This window comes from Pelecanus crispus, chromosome 5 (genome assembly GCF_030463565.1).
Source record: "Pelecanus crispus isolate bPelCri1 chromosome 5, bPelCri1.pri, whole genome shotgun sequence".
NCBI classification, from domain to species: domain Eukaryota; kingdom Metazoa; phylum Chordata; class Aves; order Pelecaniformes; family Pelecanidae; genus Pelecanus; species Pelecanus crispus.
Window position 1 is genome coordinate 39,924,540 of NC_134647.1, and position 21,391 is coordinate 39,945,930.

At 42.0% G+C, this 21,391-nt stretch overlaps 1 protein-coding gene across 1 annotated transcript in view; it reads right to left on the reverse strand.

Moving 5' to 3' along the window:
• Window positions 1-21,391, reverse strand: part of ERBB4 (erb-b2 receptor tyrosine kinase 4) — a 429,738-nt gene that overhangs the window by 194,385 nt on the left and 213,962 nt on the right. Inside the window, exon 5 of the mRNA XM_075710522.1 lies at window positions 7,486-7,551. Coding sequence (XP_075566637.1) covers window positions 7,486-7,551 — 66 coding nt within the window. The remainder of the gene's footprint in view (window positions 1-7,485; window positions 7,552-21,391) is intronic.

Sequence of the window (21,391 nt, forward strand, 5' to 3'; positions counted from 1 at the left end):
TCTATCAGTAACTCCTTTACCGATAGCAAAGTACTTTCCAATTCAGATTCTCTCCACTACTTGCCTGAAATACTTAAGGTAATGCCACAGCTTCTTGATATACACAATATTTTATTTAGGACATAAAAATGTATATAACGAAAGAGAGGTCATCATTTATAAGCTACAGAATAAAACAATGCATTTTCAGAGTAATTCCGTCTTGCTGATACTAGCGGCAAACCCCCTGACAGAAAATACTTTCATGCCTTAGGCAATCTGATTTAAGAAATAAGGGAAATTTCTGTAAATGCACTTGCTGTCAACCCTGCTAGAGAAACAGATTAAAAGGATTTGTTTGCTTAAGTAACAGTATTGATAAACATTAGGACAGAGAGATGAAACAGTGGCATATGTTAAGCAAAACACACATGTCGCAGTACGCCACCACCACACCATTAGAGGATAGGGACAGTCACATCTCATGAAAATGAATGAAGACCTCATTTAGTCAGTGACTGCATAGTGTTTTCTCCAGTTCAGAAATAGGTCCATAGTGCCTTGATTTGCACTGGACCAGGCACTATCCGCTTTGACCTCAAAGGGAGGCGAGGCCCAGATTTATCCTGACTTGATGGAAGACCCTGGTTGCCAAAGGTTCCCCCTCTGCCGTCAGTGGAGAGGCACAGAAGCAGAAGATATTCTTTTCATTCCATCCCACGACCCAAATCCTCTGTGTTTACCCCTGTCACTCCTCAGACAAGGAGTTGGCCCCTGAGCCAAGGGGGGACCATCCAAACGCTCTGCCTCCCACAGCGACAGTTCACGATCACATATACCTCATTTTTTAAAATGACTGCTCCTCTGCCACCACGTCCTGCCCCTCTGGCTGGCGTTACCGCTGCCAGCGGCAGGGCAGGCCCCGAGGCCATGCACTGAAGCACCCCTCCTTGCAGCAGCATGGGGGGCACTCAAATGGCTGCCCCTCCCACCGAGACCGCTCAGTGCAGCCCCCGCCCAGACCGCACATGGTCAGTGGCCCCTTCTCGAAGGTTCCGCAGGCGGAAGGCCAGTGCCGGGGTTCCCCTCACCAGCACCACCCTGAAAAATTACAGTGCACCAGCAGTGTAATTTTTTTTTTTTTTTTTTCCATTGCACTAGAGGCGGAGAGCCTAGGAGCCAAATTTCAGGTGGATACAATCAACACTGCTACAACAGGAAAGGAGAAGAGGACATGATACCACACCATTCCCGCTCACTGGCAGGATGCTGTTAAAAAGCATTTCTCACCGTGGCGCCGCAACAATTTATGTTTTGCTTAAACTTGGGAAGTTTTGGTGTAAAGCACCTCTGTGTAGACAATTACTACGAGCCACCTAATTAACTCAATTATAATTTATTTACCTCAGTGCCAGCTGCTGTTGGGACCAGGTCAAGATGTCCACCATCACGATATAACCATTGCTTTCCCGTGGAGGAGGTTTCCTGGCAGACTTTTAAAAGGGCAAAGAGGCCAAGGCCCAGCAGCATGTCCCATACCATCGCCTGCAAGAGGTCCTGGGAATCCTCCACTGCTGCCTCCCCAAAAACAAGCCCTGAGGAGGTGAATCCCCTGTCTCAAGGGGAGGAGGGAGCTGCCTCTCCCGTGCCTGGTGTCTGTGCCTGCAAACCACACTGACCACCCCTGAGCATATTTAGCAAAGGCACGGTCTTCTTGTCAACTAACGAGCTATTCCTTTCAGCGAGCCAAGGTCTGTATTTGCAGGATTACACACTTCTTTCAAGCTGAGCTGCAGATAATAGCGCTTCCCTGGGCTGTGTAGCTTAAACAGCGGTGGGAAATGAGCTCCAACAACAGCAATGGATTTAAGCAATTTACTGACATCTTTTCAGCAGTTTTCACACTATTAGGCTAGGACAAAATCATCTAAATTATTCACCCTCCTTTAGAGCCCCACAGTAAGGCTTGTGCAATGTATAAAGTTACAGATACGGTCCTTTTTTTCCCCCTAACTTTTTATGAGACTACAACAAGTTGTTCCAGAGTATGTTTCCTTTTTAAAAAAAGCAAGAGCACCCCCCACACCAGGGCTGACCTGGAGGGATATGGCTCCCTTTTCAGCACAATACTTAAACAGAAGGCCTTCAAAAAGCACACTCTGCTTATGATTAGGCACCAGCTTAACGAGGGCCTCTACCATGCTGTTCAGGATAGGGAACATTTTGAGTTTTCCTAAAGACTAGGAAGTTATAAAGTGGTTTGCAAAATTCACAATTACAGCAAAGGTTTGTTACTGTTCTTCCCTAATTGTTTATTTTGCTGGGAAAGCAAACAATGCCAACACAAATGCCAACATTCAACTCCAGGAAAAGGCCAAAACATAACATATTTATCTTCCAGTTCACTGCATGCTCTATTTGCATTGTAACTGCTATTGAGGGTCCAGCTCTGAGGAGGACCTGTCGGATACCTTCAGTGGCACCACACACCAAGACAGAAAAGAGCTTTTTAAGGACTCATATTCAAGACAGTTTGCAATGAAGAACATTCCCCAAAGCAAAACTAACAAGGCAATACTATATATTGTTTGAAGTCCCCAAACAATCTGATTGTTCAGATTCCAATAAACATAACTCAACAGTTCAGCTTCCTACAATCATTATCATGGGGTAACCCTATAGAAAATGTACATAGCTGCACTGGTTTAAAAAGATAGCAAGCTTTTTCCCCCCAAAACCTTCCTCAAAATGCAATCAATTGATTTTGTAGGTGTGACTCAAAACCTATCCAAAAGAGTGAAATGTAAAGGTAAATATTACCCAAAATATCAAACCGTATGTTCAGGCTGATGAATGTTGGCAGGTGGCTCCTAGAGGGGAGACGTGGCTCAAGATGGTGCCGAGAGCGGGGACAGATGGTAGGGAACTGGGCAGCAGCTGCGAACAGGCAGCATCAACGCAGCAGCAGCAACCCTGCTGCAAGCTGAGAGAGAAGAGTGGAGCAATACCGACCTCCTCCTCCGGCTACCTAGTGCGGGGACTGTTCACAGGGGAGCTGGGGACAGGGGTGATCAGGAGCCCTCACATCACATCCTTGGCAGCCCAGAAACACGTGAGATACAGGAGTTCTGGGCTGGGACCCCAGAGGAAGTTCAGGTGCCAGATACTGGTTTCTTCACCCAACATAACTGTGAAGAGACCCTTCACTAATCACAGCTGAGGCCCCAAGTTTCGAACCAGACTTTTGAGGGTCAGCACAACTACCTGCCCGGATGCCTACTGACCCTTTGTGGCATCCCAAGAAATCTGAGGGTTCAGGTGCACAGAACTGTCACAGTCAGGGCTGGGACAGCAAAGGACAGTGGCAAACAACAAGGTCTTCAAAAAATGTGCCATGCGTTGGGATGGGTTTCTGGGGGAGTGCAGAACACTGACTGTCAATCTCTGCTAGTATTTCACTGCAATATAGCAATAAGCTGTATTGGGGACAGGGTGGAATGAGCACTTCATATATGTGTGCAATTAATCAGTCTCTCTTATTGTTTCCCTTAATCTTTAATTATGTCAGGGCACTATAAATCTATGAAGGAAAAAATGGGAAGTAACTGAAATCAATGACAAAGTCTTATGAACATGCAAAGTTATTAGAGAAATACAAGGATTTTAATTAAAGATGCTGGCTCCAAGCGAAAATGCTGGGTTACCCTGATTGATCTAAGCTGCTGGTTCAGCTCTTTCTGTCTCCCGCACCAGGCTCCCACTTGCCTTTTGCTGCTCTAATTGGGTACTTACTGCACTGGCATCTTTTTCTTAGCAACATCAGCTGCACAAAGACTGTATAAATACAATTATGCTCAGGCCAAACTCCTGTACACATACACAGTCATGGAGCATTTTACATTTGCTGAATGTTTATGTTTTGGGTTTTGTTTATGTTTTGGGTTTTGTTTAAAGGATATTTGCCTTTTTTGCATTCCCTTAGTTGGGCCTATATTTTAATTTAGATTTTTCTCCTCTGTTTCAGTTACATTCCTCTAGGACAAAGTGCATATTCTGTCATCTTAATAAAATAATGTATTCAATTTGTAAGAGTTTCAATTTCTTTTCATACAAAAAGTAAAAAAAAAAGCAAACTCATAACAGACATCATCAGCAGAAACAGTAACAACCTAACCACAGATTTTCAAATTTGATTAGTAACTTCCAAAAGAGTTTGTTCTTGTGGGTTTTTTTTTAAAGTGGTTTACATTCGATTTAGTGGGTGCCCAGTACTCTTTGAAAAATATTCTTTTTTAAAGTATTTCCACATTAGCCTTTCCTGACACTGAAACAAAGAATACCATCTAGCTTTTAAATGTTCAGTATTTATATTTACTAATACTTTAATTATAAAAGAAAAATGAATTGTTAATTGCATAAAATAGTACCCTGAAATTACATCTTCTCTACCTCCTAACAGAACAGCTGATTTTAAATTTCCTATTAACTGTCTTCTTAAATATGTAAATTTTCTTGTCACATTTAGAGAGACATTAGGATAGAGTTAGATGCAGGTGGTGTTTCAGATGGAGTTAGAAGTACAGAGAGACACTGCTGGAAGGCAACATAAGAAGCAGCTAGGTAGATGATATTCATGCAAAAAACAAAAGGATTTTGATTTTTTTCCATATGTAATTTGAAATGAAAGACATGGATTAAGATCTTTCATTTTTTATCCTTTCCCAGGAAAATAATTTAAATCTTATCTTGGGAGGGGGGATCATTAGAATTTTTTGCTTCAGCGACTCCATTAAAAAAAATGAAATTATTAAAATGCAGATGTGCTTCTGAGTTGTTTCTAGGAACAAAATAGTTTGACACTGGGATGTAATACTGCTGAAGTGTTTTCCTACACGTGTTTGAAAGACATGCATCCCCAAGGTGACTAGGTTAAGGTATACACTATGTTTATGATACCATTCATCCTATCTCCGGCTTGTATCTAAGAATAACATTTATAAGCGTGAAAGCCAGGCATGTTTTTTTAAAGTCAGAAATGAAGGCAGCAAAAGCACAGCACCACTTGCCTTTTTATGTTTGTAGTCCCTACTTACACTCTTGGCTTCAAACAGTTTGCAGAAAACCACATTTTGCAAAAGTGCAATGAAGAAATTCCCCTTGCCAGCCTAATAGTCAGTCTTTTCCTTAAATCCTGCTGTTTACCCAAGGTGCAGTGAGGTCAAGGAGGAAAAGAGGAAGTATACGATATGAAATTAACTCCTGTCTCTGACAATCAGAGGTTGCAGAGTGTGCTCGAAGGTAAAAGGCCGCAGAGTACCTATTTCAAATTAGAAATGGGTGATCTCTGTATCTCCCTGGAACTTAGACGGCATATGTCTTTCCATAGTTTATTATTTTAAATCCATGGTTGTGCCTCAGCCTGTCCCCACTGTTTGGATTTGAGCGGGCAGTCACTGTGAAGAGAGAGATAGCTGTCACTCCTGGAGCAAACCTACCATGCAGCTCTGCTACGCTTCTGACTTCACAACACTGCAGATAAGTTTTTCTCTCTCTGGTATTACTACATTAATCCACCAAATCAGTTCACTTATCTGAGAGCAGTGCTTTGTAGAGGCTGAGACCATGGGAGCTGATCCTGCCACATGGACTTCCGCAGCCACACAGAGTCCAGCTGGACTTTCCAACTTTACATAAGGCTGGCGCCTCTGCTTGCTGGAGCCAATGCCTGAGCCAGGATCATATCATCCTTATATAATTGTCAAGGTTTCACAGTGTTCTTGGATAAGCTAACCACCATAAGGCCTGAAGAAGTCTACTCAAGCTTGGATGAATTACCCAGGTTCTTACAGAGCTACTAGTTTTAAAAGACAAACAGGCCTCTCAGTAGGACAGAGAAAAAAACAGCATTAATTAATTCTTACCATGATATAAAATAATTTGATCAGCTAGGGTTTAAGTCCCTTTCGATTATCTATTTCAGCACATAAGCTTGATGTAAGGAGGCTTTCTGAGCACTGATTTCTTTGGGGCTTTCATAAAGACTGCCAGCAAAGGAAGGAGATGTATTAGCTTGATTCAGACAAAGAATCATCTGCTTAGCATCACTGTACCTGGCTCATTATACAGTTATCCCTACAACCTGTCCTAAAGTGTTTTTAATCATACCCGCAGATAAAGCTTAATATGAAACAGTAATATAAGAACATGTTAACTTTAGCAGAGCTGTAACTGTCATCAGCTTTGCCAGCAACATCAGCTGATACTGCTGAATGAAACGCAGCGCCCGGCAGGGTGGCAGAGCCTCTGCAGGCACGCAGCTCTGTTGCTGTGCCCCTCGCTTTGCCAGGGACAGGAGGTCAGCTTGGATTTCCTGCTTATGCTCACTCATAAAACGTTCATGTCAAGCTGCCTGCCATGTATAATTTCCTCTTATCTCTTGCTCCAAGTAGAAAAAAAAAAGCATAGTTGTACTGTTCCTAATATTTCCAACAAAAAAGGCAGATGACATTGGGCTATCATCAGTTGAGAGAGTTAGTTGGTGTGCTCACTTGATAGAGGTTAATTTTTCACAGTCCCTTCCTCCTATCTACAACTTGGCCAAGGAAACAAGCACAAGCTAGAGCAATGCTCTCCGGGGGAGATATCAGCAACCATTTCATTTCCTAGGAAGAGTGACTCCAGTAAACACAACTGATTTCCACCCTCCTAAATTTCAAAGAAAGGAAGTGTAAAGGATAGCTCTATTCCCATAAGGGGGAAAAAAGAAAAAAAAACACTTGTAGGAAAAGACAGCTCTCAATTTTCTCCTCTTTTATATTGGCTAATATTGTGACTGCAATTCTAGCTCTTTAGTGCCTATCTGAAGGAGCTGAAAGCACACAAGGAAGAATCTCTCTCAATATAGTTCTTTTTCATTCATTTTAATGCTCTCTAAATTCAAGAGGACAGACAGACATTGTGAACAACCTTCCACTTACTACTTCCTTCACAAAAAAACTTTTATTCTCTCTTTCAATACAACTCAAATATATTCTGAAGTTATTATAAAGAGAACAATTCTGCAAGATAACTAATATTCCCAGGCTCCCACTGAAATTAACAGAGTATTTTAGCATTAGGAACTTTGCAGTGTCAGGCCATCATTAAAGATCTCCAAATCTGCCTTGCAGTTTTTTCTATTCCTGCAGTATTCATTTCAGTGTATTCCAAAATAACCATCAATATTCTCAGGAGCCGTGCTCCATGTTACCGCCAAGAAGTGAAAAGAAAATTCAAGTTAGCTTAAGCATTTTCAGAAGTCACAAGGGAAAAAAGAAAAACATAAATTCACATGGGTGGAAAAAAAAGCAGATCATCTGTTGGTACAAACATACAGAAAAAAAATGTCAAATATTTTAGAATTATACTAAAACCAGAATTTATAGCACCCCTTCATGATTAAAAAAAAGTAGGATCCCTGTTACATCATTTTTCACTCCTTTGTTTCTCAGAGTCTTGCATACTTACAGGTCTGGCAGTGATTCTCTGTGGGTCCCCAGCATCGGCCTGTGCAGGACTTGTGGCATCGGCCACCTGCGGGACAGATGTAAAGAGAGAGAGATTAGAAGTCTGGCTTCCTTTCATTTCTTCAACATCCAGCAACTGCTGAAGAGGAGGGTCCACCTTGTCTTTGGAGGGGTTTTATGCTTTACCAAGGTTGAAACAGTGCCTGTAAAAAAGGCCCAGATAAATAGCCAGAACTGGTGTCAAACATATATGAAATATGGCTGCTTATCTAAGTGCTTTATACCCTAAATACCTCCTTCTATGTATAATGACTGGGATATTTTAAAACAAACAAAAAAAAAGATTAACAAGTCTGGAGGACTGCAGAACAATTTCATCGCCCAGTGCTATTACTATTGTTCTCTACATCCTATGTACGACCCACTCATTCCTCCACAGGAGAAGAGACGGCTGTGCTAGAGAGGACATCTATCTATCTCATGTTCAATTTCATCTGAACAATGGGGTGATAAACTCAATGCCTTTGATTAAAAGCCACCCCTCACCCCCAAAAGCTTGCATAGTCTTCATGTCCAATATCATGGCAAAGGAAATGTGCCCTGTGCAACCACTTAACCCCAGTGACAGCTAAGCTCACAGGACCCTTCCTTTTCTGGCTATTGGTTCTCTAGTTGCCTGCAGTTACGCTTCTGAAGGAACATGACGTTCCTTCAGAATCTAGAGGTGATGCTCTACATCATCCTTCCATGTGCTGACAGGTTTAGTCCTGAGAAAAGGAACTGTAGGTGCTTTTATTGTAAAATACCGATGGAGGAGGAAGACTTAGAAATGGTAGCTTTTATAAACTACCTAGTAATTAGTGACTGAAACCCGCTTGGACTGAAGAGGGAGTTGAGTTCACGTCTTCCATTTCACGGCTAAATGCTGACTGCTGTGCAAGGAAATGGAAAGCAGGCAGAAGAACTGGCACATTCTCCTCTGCTTGCATCTTACATTATTTGAGAAAACACTCAGTCCCACGCCAGTCCTGACTGCCAGCGAATGGAGACCTCATTGTGCAGCTCCCATTCAGATGGGGCCAGAGCTCAGTCACACTCCTGTTCTTAGTTCTTCCCCCTCCTGAATGCTGAATGCTCCCAGAGCACACACAGCGAGCCTGCCTTACTGCACCCTGTGCCCCAGCTGCTAAAACCCAGGTGTGGCAGTGCCTGAGGTGTAGGCAGCCAAGCCCTTTACACCCAGCCAGAGCTGAAGGGATGAACTGACAAACCCACCATAAGCACTGCTGAAGACTACACACAGTCCTTATTGCTGCTTTTTTTGACCACAAGAACCTAACCTCATCATTGATTAAACTTTTATTCATCACTAAATACTGCTGAGATTCTATTAAGCAAATTTCCCCTTTGAACCTGATCCAGAAGCTTACCTTTCAATCTTGTATTAACAGCAGCTGCTGCTAACACTGCTCCATTACACTAAATCAAATACTTCCCACATGCCCTGATTGGGAGATAGTGTCGGACAAAATGCAAAATGTGTTTCAGCAAAGGTTGTATCACTCCAAAAGAAAACACTGCTCCTCTGCTAGCAGTGTGCTTATACCTACGAGATGTTATACAGTTGAGCAAACCCACTGTGACAGTTGTGTAAAGTCGGACTTTCCATCACTACTTTTTCAAAGCTAGTGTTCTTCCCTCAGCACTCACACAGCATTCATGGTGCTATTGATGATGTTGTACAGTAATTACCACACTGTATGCCAACTACCTTGTTAAAACTACCAGCTCCTTGCTGCATTCATGTTCATTTAAAGCAATTATACTCGGGAAGCGTTGTTGCTGACATCACCAGCACATAATTTGCTGTCACATTCTGCCATCTGTTTACTTAGATCACAAATGTACTATAACTCCATAATGCAAACTCATTCTGGCTGACAGGGAGGGGACTCCATCTGGCATGAATAATGCAACTTTAATCAGTAATAATGATTATTATGATTATTAAAAGACTACTGGAACCCTGTGCAGAAAGCAAATACATCTATATTGATTTATAAGAATGGAAGTTTAAAAAGAAGGTGAGGTAAAGAGCAAATTAAAGGAAGAATTTTAACCGAGGAGACCCAGATACAGTTTGTTTGTTGGCTTTGGTGCTCACCCAACTGAACAAAAATGTTCCTCAGGAAGTGCGTTTCATAAACTGGCTATCCCTAACCAACAGAAGTGGGAAGGAGAAAGGGTAGGGCCCCGGATGCATGTTCAAATAACCTTTTCACCACTTGCTTTGCTTGGTCCTCACCTGAGCAGGCACATCCCTGCTGGGGGCAGTTAGGGAGGAACAATCAACCCATGGACAGCAGAGCCTCCTCTTGCAAGACTATTTTATGCCTGATCCTTCCTTGAAGTCAAATCTCATGCCTCTCTAGCTTAAGGGGTCTGGAGTTTAGGGAGGAAGCCAGAAGTCTTGCAGCTAGATGCAGTATAAAGCACCGCACAGATCACTTGTAACCACATGTTTCAGAGGCAGAACAAGGCACCAGCTCGGCTGTTTCTTCCTCTTTCTGTCCCTGGATTCTACCCCCTTCCAAAACATATTGTATGCACTGGGCTTTCCACTGCAGTATGTGCAGTGAGGTAACACAGAAGAAACTTCAAGCACCCCTACAAGTGATGTCTAACTAGAGAGGCCACCCACGCTTCTGCAAAAGCTACACTTAAAATAAAAATCTTCATATTTGAAACTCCTAGGTGCTGAGCTGACCCTCAGTACACAACCAAAAAATGTATTCAGCCAACTCTACTCCTCTTGGAAATAAAAGTGATCCAGCATCTTCAAAAATAATTTGTAACATGCACACCTGCTTCCTGGTACATGACTTTGTTTGGCAGTGTCAGATGATCACTTGCATTTAAATAGAGATATTTAACAATATAGCAAGAAAAGGCTGCCAGTTTTCTTTTTTTCCTCATTGGGAACCCAAAGTCTGCTTCACTGTTTTCTCTTTCTACAGCTGCACAGACACAAGAACCTGAGCTTGTAGGCAGCACACCTCTGAATTGCATTGTTACATGTCCTTTTGAAGGTCAAATATACTGAGAATGAAAAACAAAAACCAAACTCCCTCCAAAGAGTGTGTCTATATTGGTTTGTTTGTTTAAAAAGAAAAATAACTTACTTCGCTTTCAGTATGAACTGGTTCAGATTCTGCCCTCACATAACTCTGTATTTCACCTGTTTTTCCCCACTGTAATAAGGATAGATTGCTACCCATTAAAGATCAGCTCTGTAAATCTGACACAAAAACAGTCCCATGGAAGTCAACATAAGTAGCCAGGAGCATAAGGAGCATTCATGCAAGGAACAGGTCTTACGATTAGATCTGTATGTTGGGCTTAAATGATAATAAATCTATTGGCCCTAAGACTGATGGGGTCCTTGAAATATTTATACTACTTCTCTCAGATCTTTCTGTATATATTTCTTAGGATTTTTAGATTGTAGTGAGCCAACGGATTTCAGAAAAATTTATCAAACAACTCTTGGCATAAAATAAATTATTCCTGTTATTCCTTGTGTGTCTAAAATATTCTAAAACCCTCCAACATACAGCAGTACAGGCTAAAAGAAACCACTAATGAAGAAATGGCAAACCATGAAACTGCAGAAGTGTTCTTCCTTTTGTTTTGATACAGCAGAGAGTAAAGAGGTAGACCTCCTTCCTGTGATTTCCTCCACTGGTTCTTGACATCAAAAGATGCTGAGTGTCCTAAAGTCCTGGTGGCAATTGGTGGGACCTAGGAACACTCAGCTGCAGTGAAACAGCCCATCTGTAACAACTCATCATATATGTTCTTATTACAATCAAACAGTGAGTCAAGAATTAGCTGGAATTTCACAAAAAAAAAAAAAAAAATCTGCAGGGCCCTACCTTGGAAGCATGACCTTGGCCATTCACTTAATTCTTGCACATTAGTGAAGACATATAAGAAAAGGTTTTTTTTCTTTTCTACATGAGATATAGAGAGGAAGAACCTGGAAAAGTCTCCTGCCTCATTACAGATGTGACGCTAGAGTACATTTCTACTCCTGAATGGTAGCATTGTTTTGCATACACAACGACATTTTATTCATTAGATTGCAGAGGAGGGCGGAAGGAGTTAAAAGGAGGCTTACATAATTTTTACAGGGTTTGTTATGAAATCTAAGTTTAGAAAGGGCAGATTCCCACTCGAGCATGAGAATTAGTTTTGCTTTGGCAAATTCCACATAGAAAACCAATGGCTCATCTCCTGCACTTGTCTTCCCTTAGCCAATACTACTGCAACAGATCTTCATTACGGACTCTGGGGCAGAGTATCATTGTTGTAACTTCCAGCACAGAGTTTTATTTGCGGGAGACGCTTCTGTTCTCCCAGCTGGGGAGAGTCAGCAGCAGAAAACATTTGCTCCCTAGCTTGGGAAAGACCAAGGTTACTTCATCCTTGTGCTTTCCTGAGAATTGAGAAGGGCTTTCCTTTGGCTCCAGACTGACTTTATTATTTCAGGAACAGTAAAACCACGAAGGATTAAGTTACTGAGAAGACAAGAAAAATGAAGTCCTCCCCTTAGCTCTAAGCTCAGTGTAGTACAGAGAAGAAACACTGCTTCTTCTCCATCAGCTATGCCAGCTGCCTCAAGCAGACCTCTCTCAGTAGGAGAAGGAAAGCAGAAATAAGAGAAGAAATGGTCTCACTTTGCACAAAGCTTGCATTTACAGATGGTTTCTACTAGGCTAATAAATCATTAATAAATGTTAGCATATCTGCAACACACTGATACTGAAGTGTGAATAAACACAGCCAAAATAAAGTGGCTTTGATGGTTACAAGCCATGGTTATAAGCAGCCTCTTTACTTATCTAACAGTCTAAAATAATTGATTAACTATCAAAACATCTATAAATCATTTATTACCTTCTGTAAGCTACTTATAAACTCATCCTTCACCTAAAAAATTCACTCCTGCAAAAATGCTAGAGATCCCATATAGATGTTTCTAGACATAACTAGCCCTAAGGTCCAAGACGTTCCAGGTATACCCTGCGGTAAGAGTCCCAGTCTCTTCCTTCCATTGCTTAGATGGGACAGAAGGTTTAAATACGTTTCCGTGTTGTTTTTCTGGGCAGCTAAAACTGCTTAGATTTATGTATGAAGAGATAACAAAATCAAAATATAATTCAAACACTGCCGCACAGCATTAACGAGAATTAAAGATACTATTGTTGTGATGGATTGTTCTGCCTTTATAAGGCTGTAATGCTTTCTGTGTCCTTGTCTGACTATTCCTATTGTCACACATTCATTCATTCAGTCACACTTCTTTGTTAAGTAAAAATCATTTTGCATTTTCTACCAGCTCTGTGCTAGCCTTCAGATCTCTTCTATTGATTTGAAAGTTAATTACCTAACAGAGACTCACACTTTTCAGGATTTCCTTTCTCCATGGCAGGAGAGACACATGTCGCAAGATAAAGTAAAACTTTCTGTAAAAGAAGAAAGTGTCTTATAGAAATATCTAGTGCTCATTTTCTCTTACTCTCTGTAGAAGCATTATGGGATACAGTAATCCAAGGGTCAATTCCTCTATTGCTATCAAACTATGTTGCTTTCACTGATGTCAGAGGAGTTCACTTCGCAATGTATCACCAAATAGTTTTCCAACATGGGATTAGCCCCATAAAATTCAGGCTTTTCTTTAACAAGCTGTACCTGCACTGATAACTGTCACTTTTATTGTGGTAAATGGCAGCAATTCAGCTGACCTTTCTGTCTCATATCTCTATTGCTGCTTCTACCCTGAAGTCTCCATGCCCAATAGAGGTACCCTGCACAAATATTAATGGGATCCCCTTACAGTGAAAAATCGCATAGTGTTCATCAATGATGAATACTTACACTGTGGAAAAGCACAGCACCTAGTGTGGATGCTACCACCATCCATAAATCAAAGCTTTCTAGTACCCACCCCCTAATTGCCAGGTGCGTACGCATCCAGCATATGGGGACCACTGGGGCTCAATAACAGTGAAAGCAAACTCCCTCTAACAATCACTTCCAATAGGGACTTCCAACTCTGCCATTCAACACCTCTATCTTCCCCTCATCTTCCTCAGTAGATAAGAAGAGACACGCACGCAAATGGAGAGGGACTCAGGCACAGGCAGCTGAAAAGGAACTGGCATGGGAAATAGGCCTGGGAAATGAAAACAATCCAACAGATATACCCTGAAAGACAGGCACAGGGAGAGATACAGGGACAGTGCAAGGGAGAGCGGGGAGCAGGAACAGAGATAAAACTGAACCAGCACCAAAGAAAACAAAAACTGAATACCAAAGGGGGACGCATTTTCTTGAGTAATGTGTGATGGAGACAACCCTCACGTGCGCACAGGGACCGGGGATCTGTTCAGAACTGCAAAATTACAGAGTATCGCTAGATACGCTGGTGGCAGACAGTTTTGATTTTAAGAGAGATTGGCTACCAGAGGTAAAGGAATAAATTAAAAGCCAAGAAGGGCACATCAGCAGCACCGAATGGGCTCAGGCTGTTGGATTCGTACCTATTGCTGACAGCTCTGAGCTGATAGGAAGCTCACTGTAACGTTACTTCAGCTGCTACAGAACGATGTCTTCAGGCCACAGTAACGACTACAGAAAGGGACCTGAGGGGGGTAACGAACACACTGTTGTTTTTCTCTGCCTAGAACAGACAGCACTGGTAAGTCTGTATGACTTGATGCATTAATTGGGGCTTTAGTCATCCACACAAAATAAAAACCTTCACATATGATGCAGTCTAAAACTTTACACTGATTAAGCAATTAGGGGCTATTAATTATCACTGCTTATAGCTGTTTGCACAGAGCAATGTAAGTGAATTCCTCCCACTGTGGTGGTGAATTAGTTCCAATCAGCATCAAATGCCTTTCTGAACACACACACACACACAAAAACACAGGGATCGTGAGCAAACGGGGAGACACAGCCGGAAGGCTAAAAGGATAGGTCAAGTCATACCTGCTGCTTGGCAGGCTCATCAAGAACAAGCCCTCAGGAATCTTTCCTCATAATCATTATTGTTAAAAAACAGATACTCCCCTCCAGAAAGCCACAGATAACTGCCCATTCTCACACACTTGCAGCAGGACCTCTGCTCCTGAACAGCAGAGCAGCTCGGTCTCTGTCTAATGGGGGTCTACACTGGTGTAGACATGAAACACCCTGCCTTGTATGGATCATCCTCAAAGCACACAGACAACCCCAGACCCCTTCAAAATACAGGGGTAGATCTTATTTCCCCTTTCCTCTGTGCAGGAGGAGAGGATAATGTTCCACCATCTGTCGATGTTAACACTCACCTAGGATGTGGGGTTATGCATTCCGTTTTCTCCTTTGCTTACTGTGATGAAGACTCTCACCTCCCAGGACAGCAACCCAGGAAACAGTCTACAGGCTGTTCTCTGGAAGGGGAGAGCACAGAGCCGGCACCCGTCCCTCCTGATGACGCAGGATGCTCACTGGCCCCGAAGAGCTGGACACAGCATGCAACCATTCTTGGCTTCTTGCCCCACAGCTCAGTGGTTACAATCACTGGGGAAGACTAAGGATCAGTCCCTGCCCCCATGACTATTTCTGTATCTTACCTGATAATTACTGAACACTTGAAATTTCAACAGAAGGAGTAGAAAAGGCCCTGAATCAGAAACTGCCCTAACAACCTGGGGCAGTTTCCACTGGGAGGTAGGAGATAAGGAGGTATGGGACTGAATGCCTTCAGGCAAGGTAGGAAACTGAAGCCTGCTCTCCTACATCCTGGGGAACCCCTAAGCTGCTAATGTATTTTGTGCAGGGGGAGAAAAGTCCTTCTTATTGAGGAAAACTGAGTGTGAGCAGAAGACAGGTCTGTGAGGGGAAGGCAGCAGGCAGGTAAGCAATGCAGATTCCCAGCAGACAGAGACCATAAAAAGCCAACATCTTCTATGCCTTTATACTCATTTCAGCATTTACCCCGGTTTGCCCCTGGCAGGTGCTATTTTAACGGGATCCCTCCTCTGCATAGGGATGTCCTGAGGTACATGAATTTCATATCTAAGAACCAGCCATTGCGATGCCTAACACTGCAACACCCACACCCTTCCTTGCCCTAGGATACTGCTCATTAGCTCTCAGCCCAAGTGCTTTTTATTCTGGCTCACAGCAACAGGCGCTTCTGTTTGTGGTGTGACAACACATGAAATTAAAAAAAACACAAACAAGCCAAGCAGCAGTGACTCCTACTGAACACAGCAATCAGATGTGCACACATATCAGTGCTGGTAATAAATCTTAAGCCAGGTACCTGTCCTCAGGTGCAGCAGCAGACTTCCTGCCCAATGCACAATCTTGGCTGAGAACTGAAGGATGTGGATACAGGTTTCTTTTTTTGGCCACAATGTGTAACACTGGGCGAGAAATCTCTGCACTGTTAGAGGAGATTTTCAGAGGGGGCTCTCAACAAACTCAAAGACACACTGAAAAGTAAGTGCCAAAGCTGGGAGTGTTCTTGTGCTTGTTTAATACCAACTCCTCCACCCCTCAAACAGATCAAGTCAGTCAATACCACATAAGTCAAAATAATGTCCTGTAATAACGTTCCTGTAATGCTGCCAAAGCAGTAATAAAGTTCGAACAGAGGGGCATACAGTTTTCATTTTTTAAACAAAGTAATAACCTCAAAGAAAGGAAATGAGAAGTCGAAATTGAAGTGGCTTTTAAAATTCATTTTACTTTTTCTTGATGCCATGTAATATTCCTAGAGCCTGGCTGAGTGCAGTTAAGTGTGCTAATGCTTTAACCAACTTTTGACTCATTTAGATGGAAATACTAGAAAGGAACTCCCCATTCCCATGAAATCTGGAGTCCAGTTTTAGACAAATTTTGGATAAGTATCCTAATATGCTTATTCAAATGTAATTGCTTATTCAAAATGTATCTCTGCCTCTTCAAAACAAAACTGATTATTACAAAACAATACATGGACAACAGAAGCCCTTTCTCTGTTGGAAAAAAATGCTTGGGCATATACTCTGATATTTAGATTCAGTGTTTGCTATCCACAAATATTCAATGAAAATAATCATACAAACAAATTTCAGACTGCAATTTTCTGGATAATCTTCAGCTATCAGAGATCTGCATAGAGGTGATGCTGTGGACATTCTGTGACTATCACGTAGGTGTAATACGATGAATTCAATATGAAGTTGTTTTCATATGTAGCAATTTGTATAAAACCACTTGAAAACCTTGGATTAAGTATCTTACTCTGCAAATATTCCCAGCATTTCCCCTATGCCAGAACACTTCACTGACGATGGCTTTTATGAGGTTTTGAAAGGAAATTACAAGTTCCTACAAGAGGACCAGAAAGAAGATTTTGAGGTGTCAAAGCTCCTTTGAATAGTAGCTCAAGGACTTATGAACGTGGAGATCCTACACACAGGCACAGAAAGCGTGAGGGATTGCAGGAGTGTAAAATACACTCTTCTTTTTTGCTTTGCTACTTCCTGCACCTTGTCCATTGCTTAGCAGACAGAAACTTCCCTTCTAGTCACTGAGCTTCATTTGAAGCCACAGCACTGTCCCCTTCCCTGCAGGAGGTGTGAAGGGATCAGAGAGAAGCCCCTGAAACAGCCCTGGGTTTGAGCAGGCCAGTGGCCAGAGCTCTTTAGCCAGGTGTCGTGATTTAGCCCCAGCCAGCAACTAAGCACCATGCAGCCGCTCACTCACTCCCCCTACCCCGATGGGATGGGGGAGAGAATCGGAGGAGTGAGAAACACTCCTGGGTTGAGATAAGAACAGTTTAATAATTGAAATAAAGTAAAATAGTAATGCTAATAGTAACAGTATAATAATGATAATAATAATAATGATACACGAAGCAAGTGATGCACAATGCAATTGCTCACCACCTGCCGACCGATACTCAGACAGCTCCCGAGCAGCGATCGCTGCTCCCTGGCCACCCCCCCCCGCCCCAGTTTATATACTGAGCATGACGTCATATGGTATGGAATAGCCCTTTGGGCAGTTTGGATCAACTATTCTGGCTGTGCCCCCTCCCAGTTTCTTGTGTACCTGGCAGAGCATGGGAAGCTGAAAAAGTCCTTGACTAGCATAAGCAGTACTCAGCAACAACTAAAAACATCAGCATGTTATCAACATTCTTCTCCTACTAAATCCAAAACACAGCACTAAGCCTGCTGCTAGGAAGAAAATTAACTCTGTCCCAGCCGAAACCAGGACACCAGGCTATCCACAAAAGTGGGACAGGAACTTTAGTGACAGTTCTAAGAATTTATGCCAAAACAGGGCACATGTAACAACACCCTTAAAAAATGCAGACATGACAGCAATAAAGGCTTGGGCTGTTATTGTGTTTTATGCAAGCAACAGAATAGTCTGTCGGGAGAAGCCCAGCACGATGCCGGCTGGCTAGTCCCAACATTGCACCCACCCACTGCCACCAAGCGATACATCTACCCTCGTGCCCTGCGCAGCAGCACCAACCAAGCCTGCTCTGAGCTGGTGGGTAGGATGTGCATCTTGCAGCTCTAACAACAGACAACTTCAAAAGGGTGGGAGGCACACAGCAGCTTCAAGAACCAGTAGATGCAATTAAGCGGCTGATTTTATAGTCTTTCTTTTCTTCCTCTTTCCCTAAGCAGCTCTTCAAAGGCAGCTAGCTAGAGCAGCTGGAGCTTGCTGTGAAAGACCAATTCCACCCACCCACCCACTCACTACAAATCTGCCAATTACCATTCAATTAGACTATTTTAAATATTCAGAGTATTTGGGGTTTATTTCCTACTTTCAGGAAACACTGGTGTTTGTGATAAAGCAAGCTGCTTATAATGGAAAGGGATGCTTTCATTTAAACTGAAAGTCTCTCCCTTGTGCAATATACTGCTTAAACGCCAATCTGCTTATGAACAGGTGGTATACAGTAATACATTATACACACACAGGTTGCCATTAAAAGATAAGCATTTACCAACAGTTGCCACACACTACTCTGTGGAGCACTACCTGAATTCCGTAGCTACAGAACTAGTGCCACTTTGTAATATTTTTATACATCAGCATGGTAAACGGTGCCACTTGGTGGGTGACTTTCACCCTGTAAGAAGGGAGGGAGATACCCAGTAAAACAAGGTCAGCACTTTGGCAGGGAGGGGGTTGGTTTTGGGGTTGGGTATTTTTTTGGTTCTCTTTTTGAAAAAATGTATTTTTCACCACAAAGAGATGCCCATGTCAGAGGTTCTTCAGAAACCAGTAATTACTGGCTTTCTCAGTGCCCTCCTTTCTGTGTCCATGACTCGTAAAGATCCATGGCATTGTAGCAGTTCCCTTGCTAGATCCCTGGATTAGGCTCTGGCAGCCTAAGGAGTTCTGTCCCTCACAGCGTTATTTATTCATATTAGCTAGGTATACTTGTGTTTGTTACTTACTTTTTATTCAGTGAACTCAACTATTAGAGGCATTGTATTTCCATTAAATGCCACGTCTGCCTGCCTTTCAAATCTGTTTCAAGGGCATTCGCCAATTGACAAATCCCTTCTGAAAATGCTGGCTGAAGGTATTTATTAGGAAACTAAACCGATTCCCTTTATTCAAAACACACTGTTCTGGGTTGAGGAAAAACATTCGAGCAGTTCAGCTTGCCACACTAATGCAAAACAAGTTCATTTATATCACTGGATTTCATATATTCCTCTATCTTCAGTTACATATGCTTGGCAAAAACTATTCTTTAAAATAAATTTCTTCTGTTACTATGTTTGTCTTTCAATTCCAGGTAAATAAATAAATTCTGTCCTAACTAGAGATTCCTTACTGTTAGGAAAAGCAACCTCCACGTATACTAGTAAAAAAAGTGGTTGTGGGACTTGCTATTCAGTTCTGATATAAATTTTCTGACCAACTGAGATATCCATGAAACTGTAACTGCTGCTAAAATGCAATGCTGCAAGCCCTTGAAGTGTGTTCCACACAGAAGGAACCTTCACAAAATGGTTTAGTTATTTGTGGCTTTTTATTGAAAAGAACAGCTTCTCTTCCTGGCTTTGCCACAGTGACACTGGCGGCAGGAAACGTATTCTGTACTAAGACCACCTGTCTGTGGAGGCCCCGTTTGCTGGTCTCTAAACATACATTTAGAATGTTAATTGAACTTCAAGTAATAACCTCAATGAAAGGTTATAATTTAACAAACTCTGCAATAACAAATGTCTTCAGCGCATACTTTCTAGAATGCCATTTTCTCTGTAGGTAGTTTCCAATTTAGATGTACACCAGAAACGATACACTAGGTATTCTGTAAGTTGGCTTTCAGCATGAATTAGTCACTTCCCTCTTTCCTTTCCACCACCATACATAAATATACTGCTGTTACTCCAGCCTTCTGTAGAGCAAAATCCTTGTGCTTTGAAAAAGCACAAAAATATCTTGCAGGAGTAACTGGACAAAATGCAGTTAGCTCACCTGTGACTTGGTACTGAGGGCTAGAGGTTTGATTTACACGTATTCATTATTTACACATAATTGTCTCCTGTTACAGGAGCATCCACTGGTCTAAAGGAAAGCTTTCCACATTCTTATATCTACACTGTGTTTACTTCTCCTGATTTTTTACTAACCGATGGCATTTTTACTGTGGGAAAGGACTCTATCCTCCCTCCCACTCCCCACATCACCAGTGTGGCTTCCTGATGGTAGTAGGACTGGTCCTGCACAAGAGTCTGTTTTGGATGGTCCAGTTGGAAACACTGGTGTGCACATGTGTAGTAGCATTTTATACAATTTAGCCACAGTGTAACTGAGAACTGGTGGAAGGTTGGGACTTTTGGGAGAGATTGCAAGCATCTGAGGAACCCTATTCTTCATAACTATCACATAATTATTTCAGAATTAAATACCCAATGATTTGACCCGAGTATAAATTTCCAGATAAGTCACTATGTGTAAAAATAATCCTTTTTTAATATTGCAACTGCTGGTACAAAAAATGAGTTACTGTGCTCTGTAAAGAATTACAAGGCCACTACTGAACATTAAATCAATGGGCTGGCCACCCATCAGACCTCTTTCTGTAGCTGCAACAAATGGCCATGCACAAACTCACCTACAAGCCTTGCCAGCAACTCAGATTGTTAACACCTGAAGGAGAACAAAGCTTATCACTTATACAAAATCCCCTGCAAATATCAACCTACACTTTTTGTGGAACACACCACAAGAACATACTATGTATGCTGAAAGGGATGTACATGTATCCAACCTGGCTGATTTTCTCCTAGACCAATTTAAAAAAATGTAAGGAGCTTTTGCTCTTAAACTAGTCTGATATAAAGAGATATTTCTACTAAACTAAGTTTCTACCAAATTGTTCCAATTTCTGCAATATTTTAAAGAAGTATCTTTTTAGAAACTGTATTACTCCTTTTGCTAGCATGTGGAAAACTTGCAAGAGAACATGGCCCAGGAAACTCTCAGTTATCAGGGCCAATGGGGTAGCAGGTTAATGTAGATAAAGCAACTCACAAAGAGAGTGTAATGGAGAAAATGTAGGAAGGAAAAAAAAAAGAATATGAAGCCAGTACATCAACCAAATACATACTACACAGAGATAAATATGTCAGACTGAGCTAGAATGCTTCCAAACACACCTGGCATCCAGGTAAGGTCAAGCACAGCCTGGATTGTCTGCACCAGGAGAACAGAGAGCTGACTTCATAAGCAACTCTGCAGCTGGCTAGTCCATTTTCTGTTCCTTTAATTAAACTGCAAAGCACTGGCTAAATGGTAAACATTTAATTAGATTT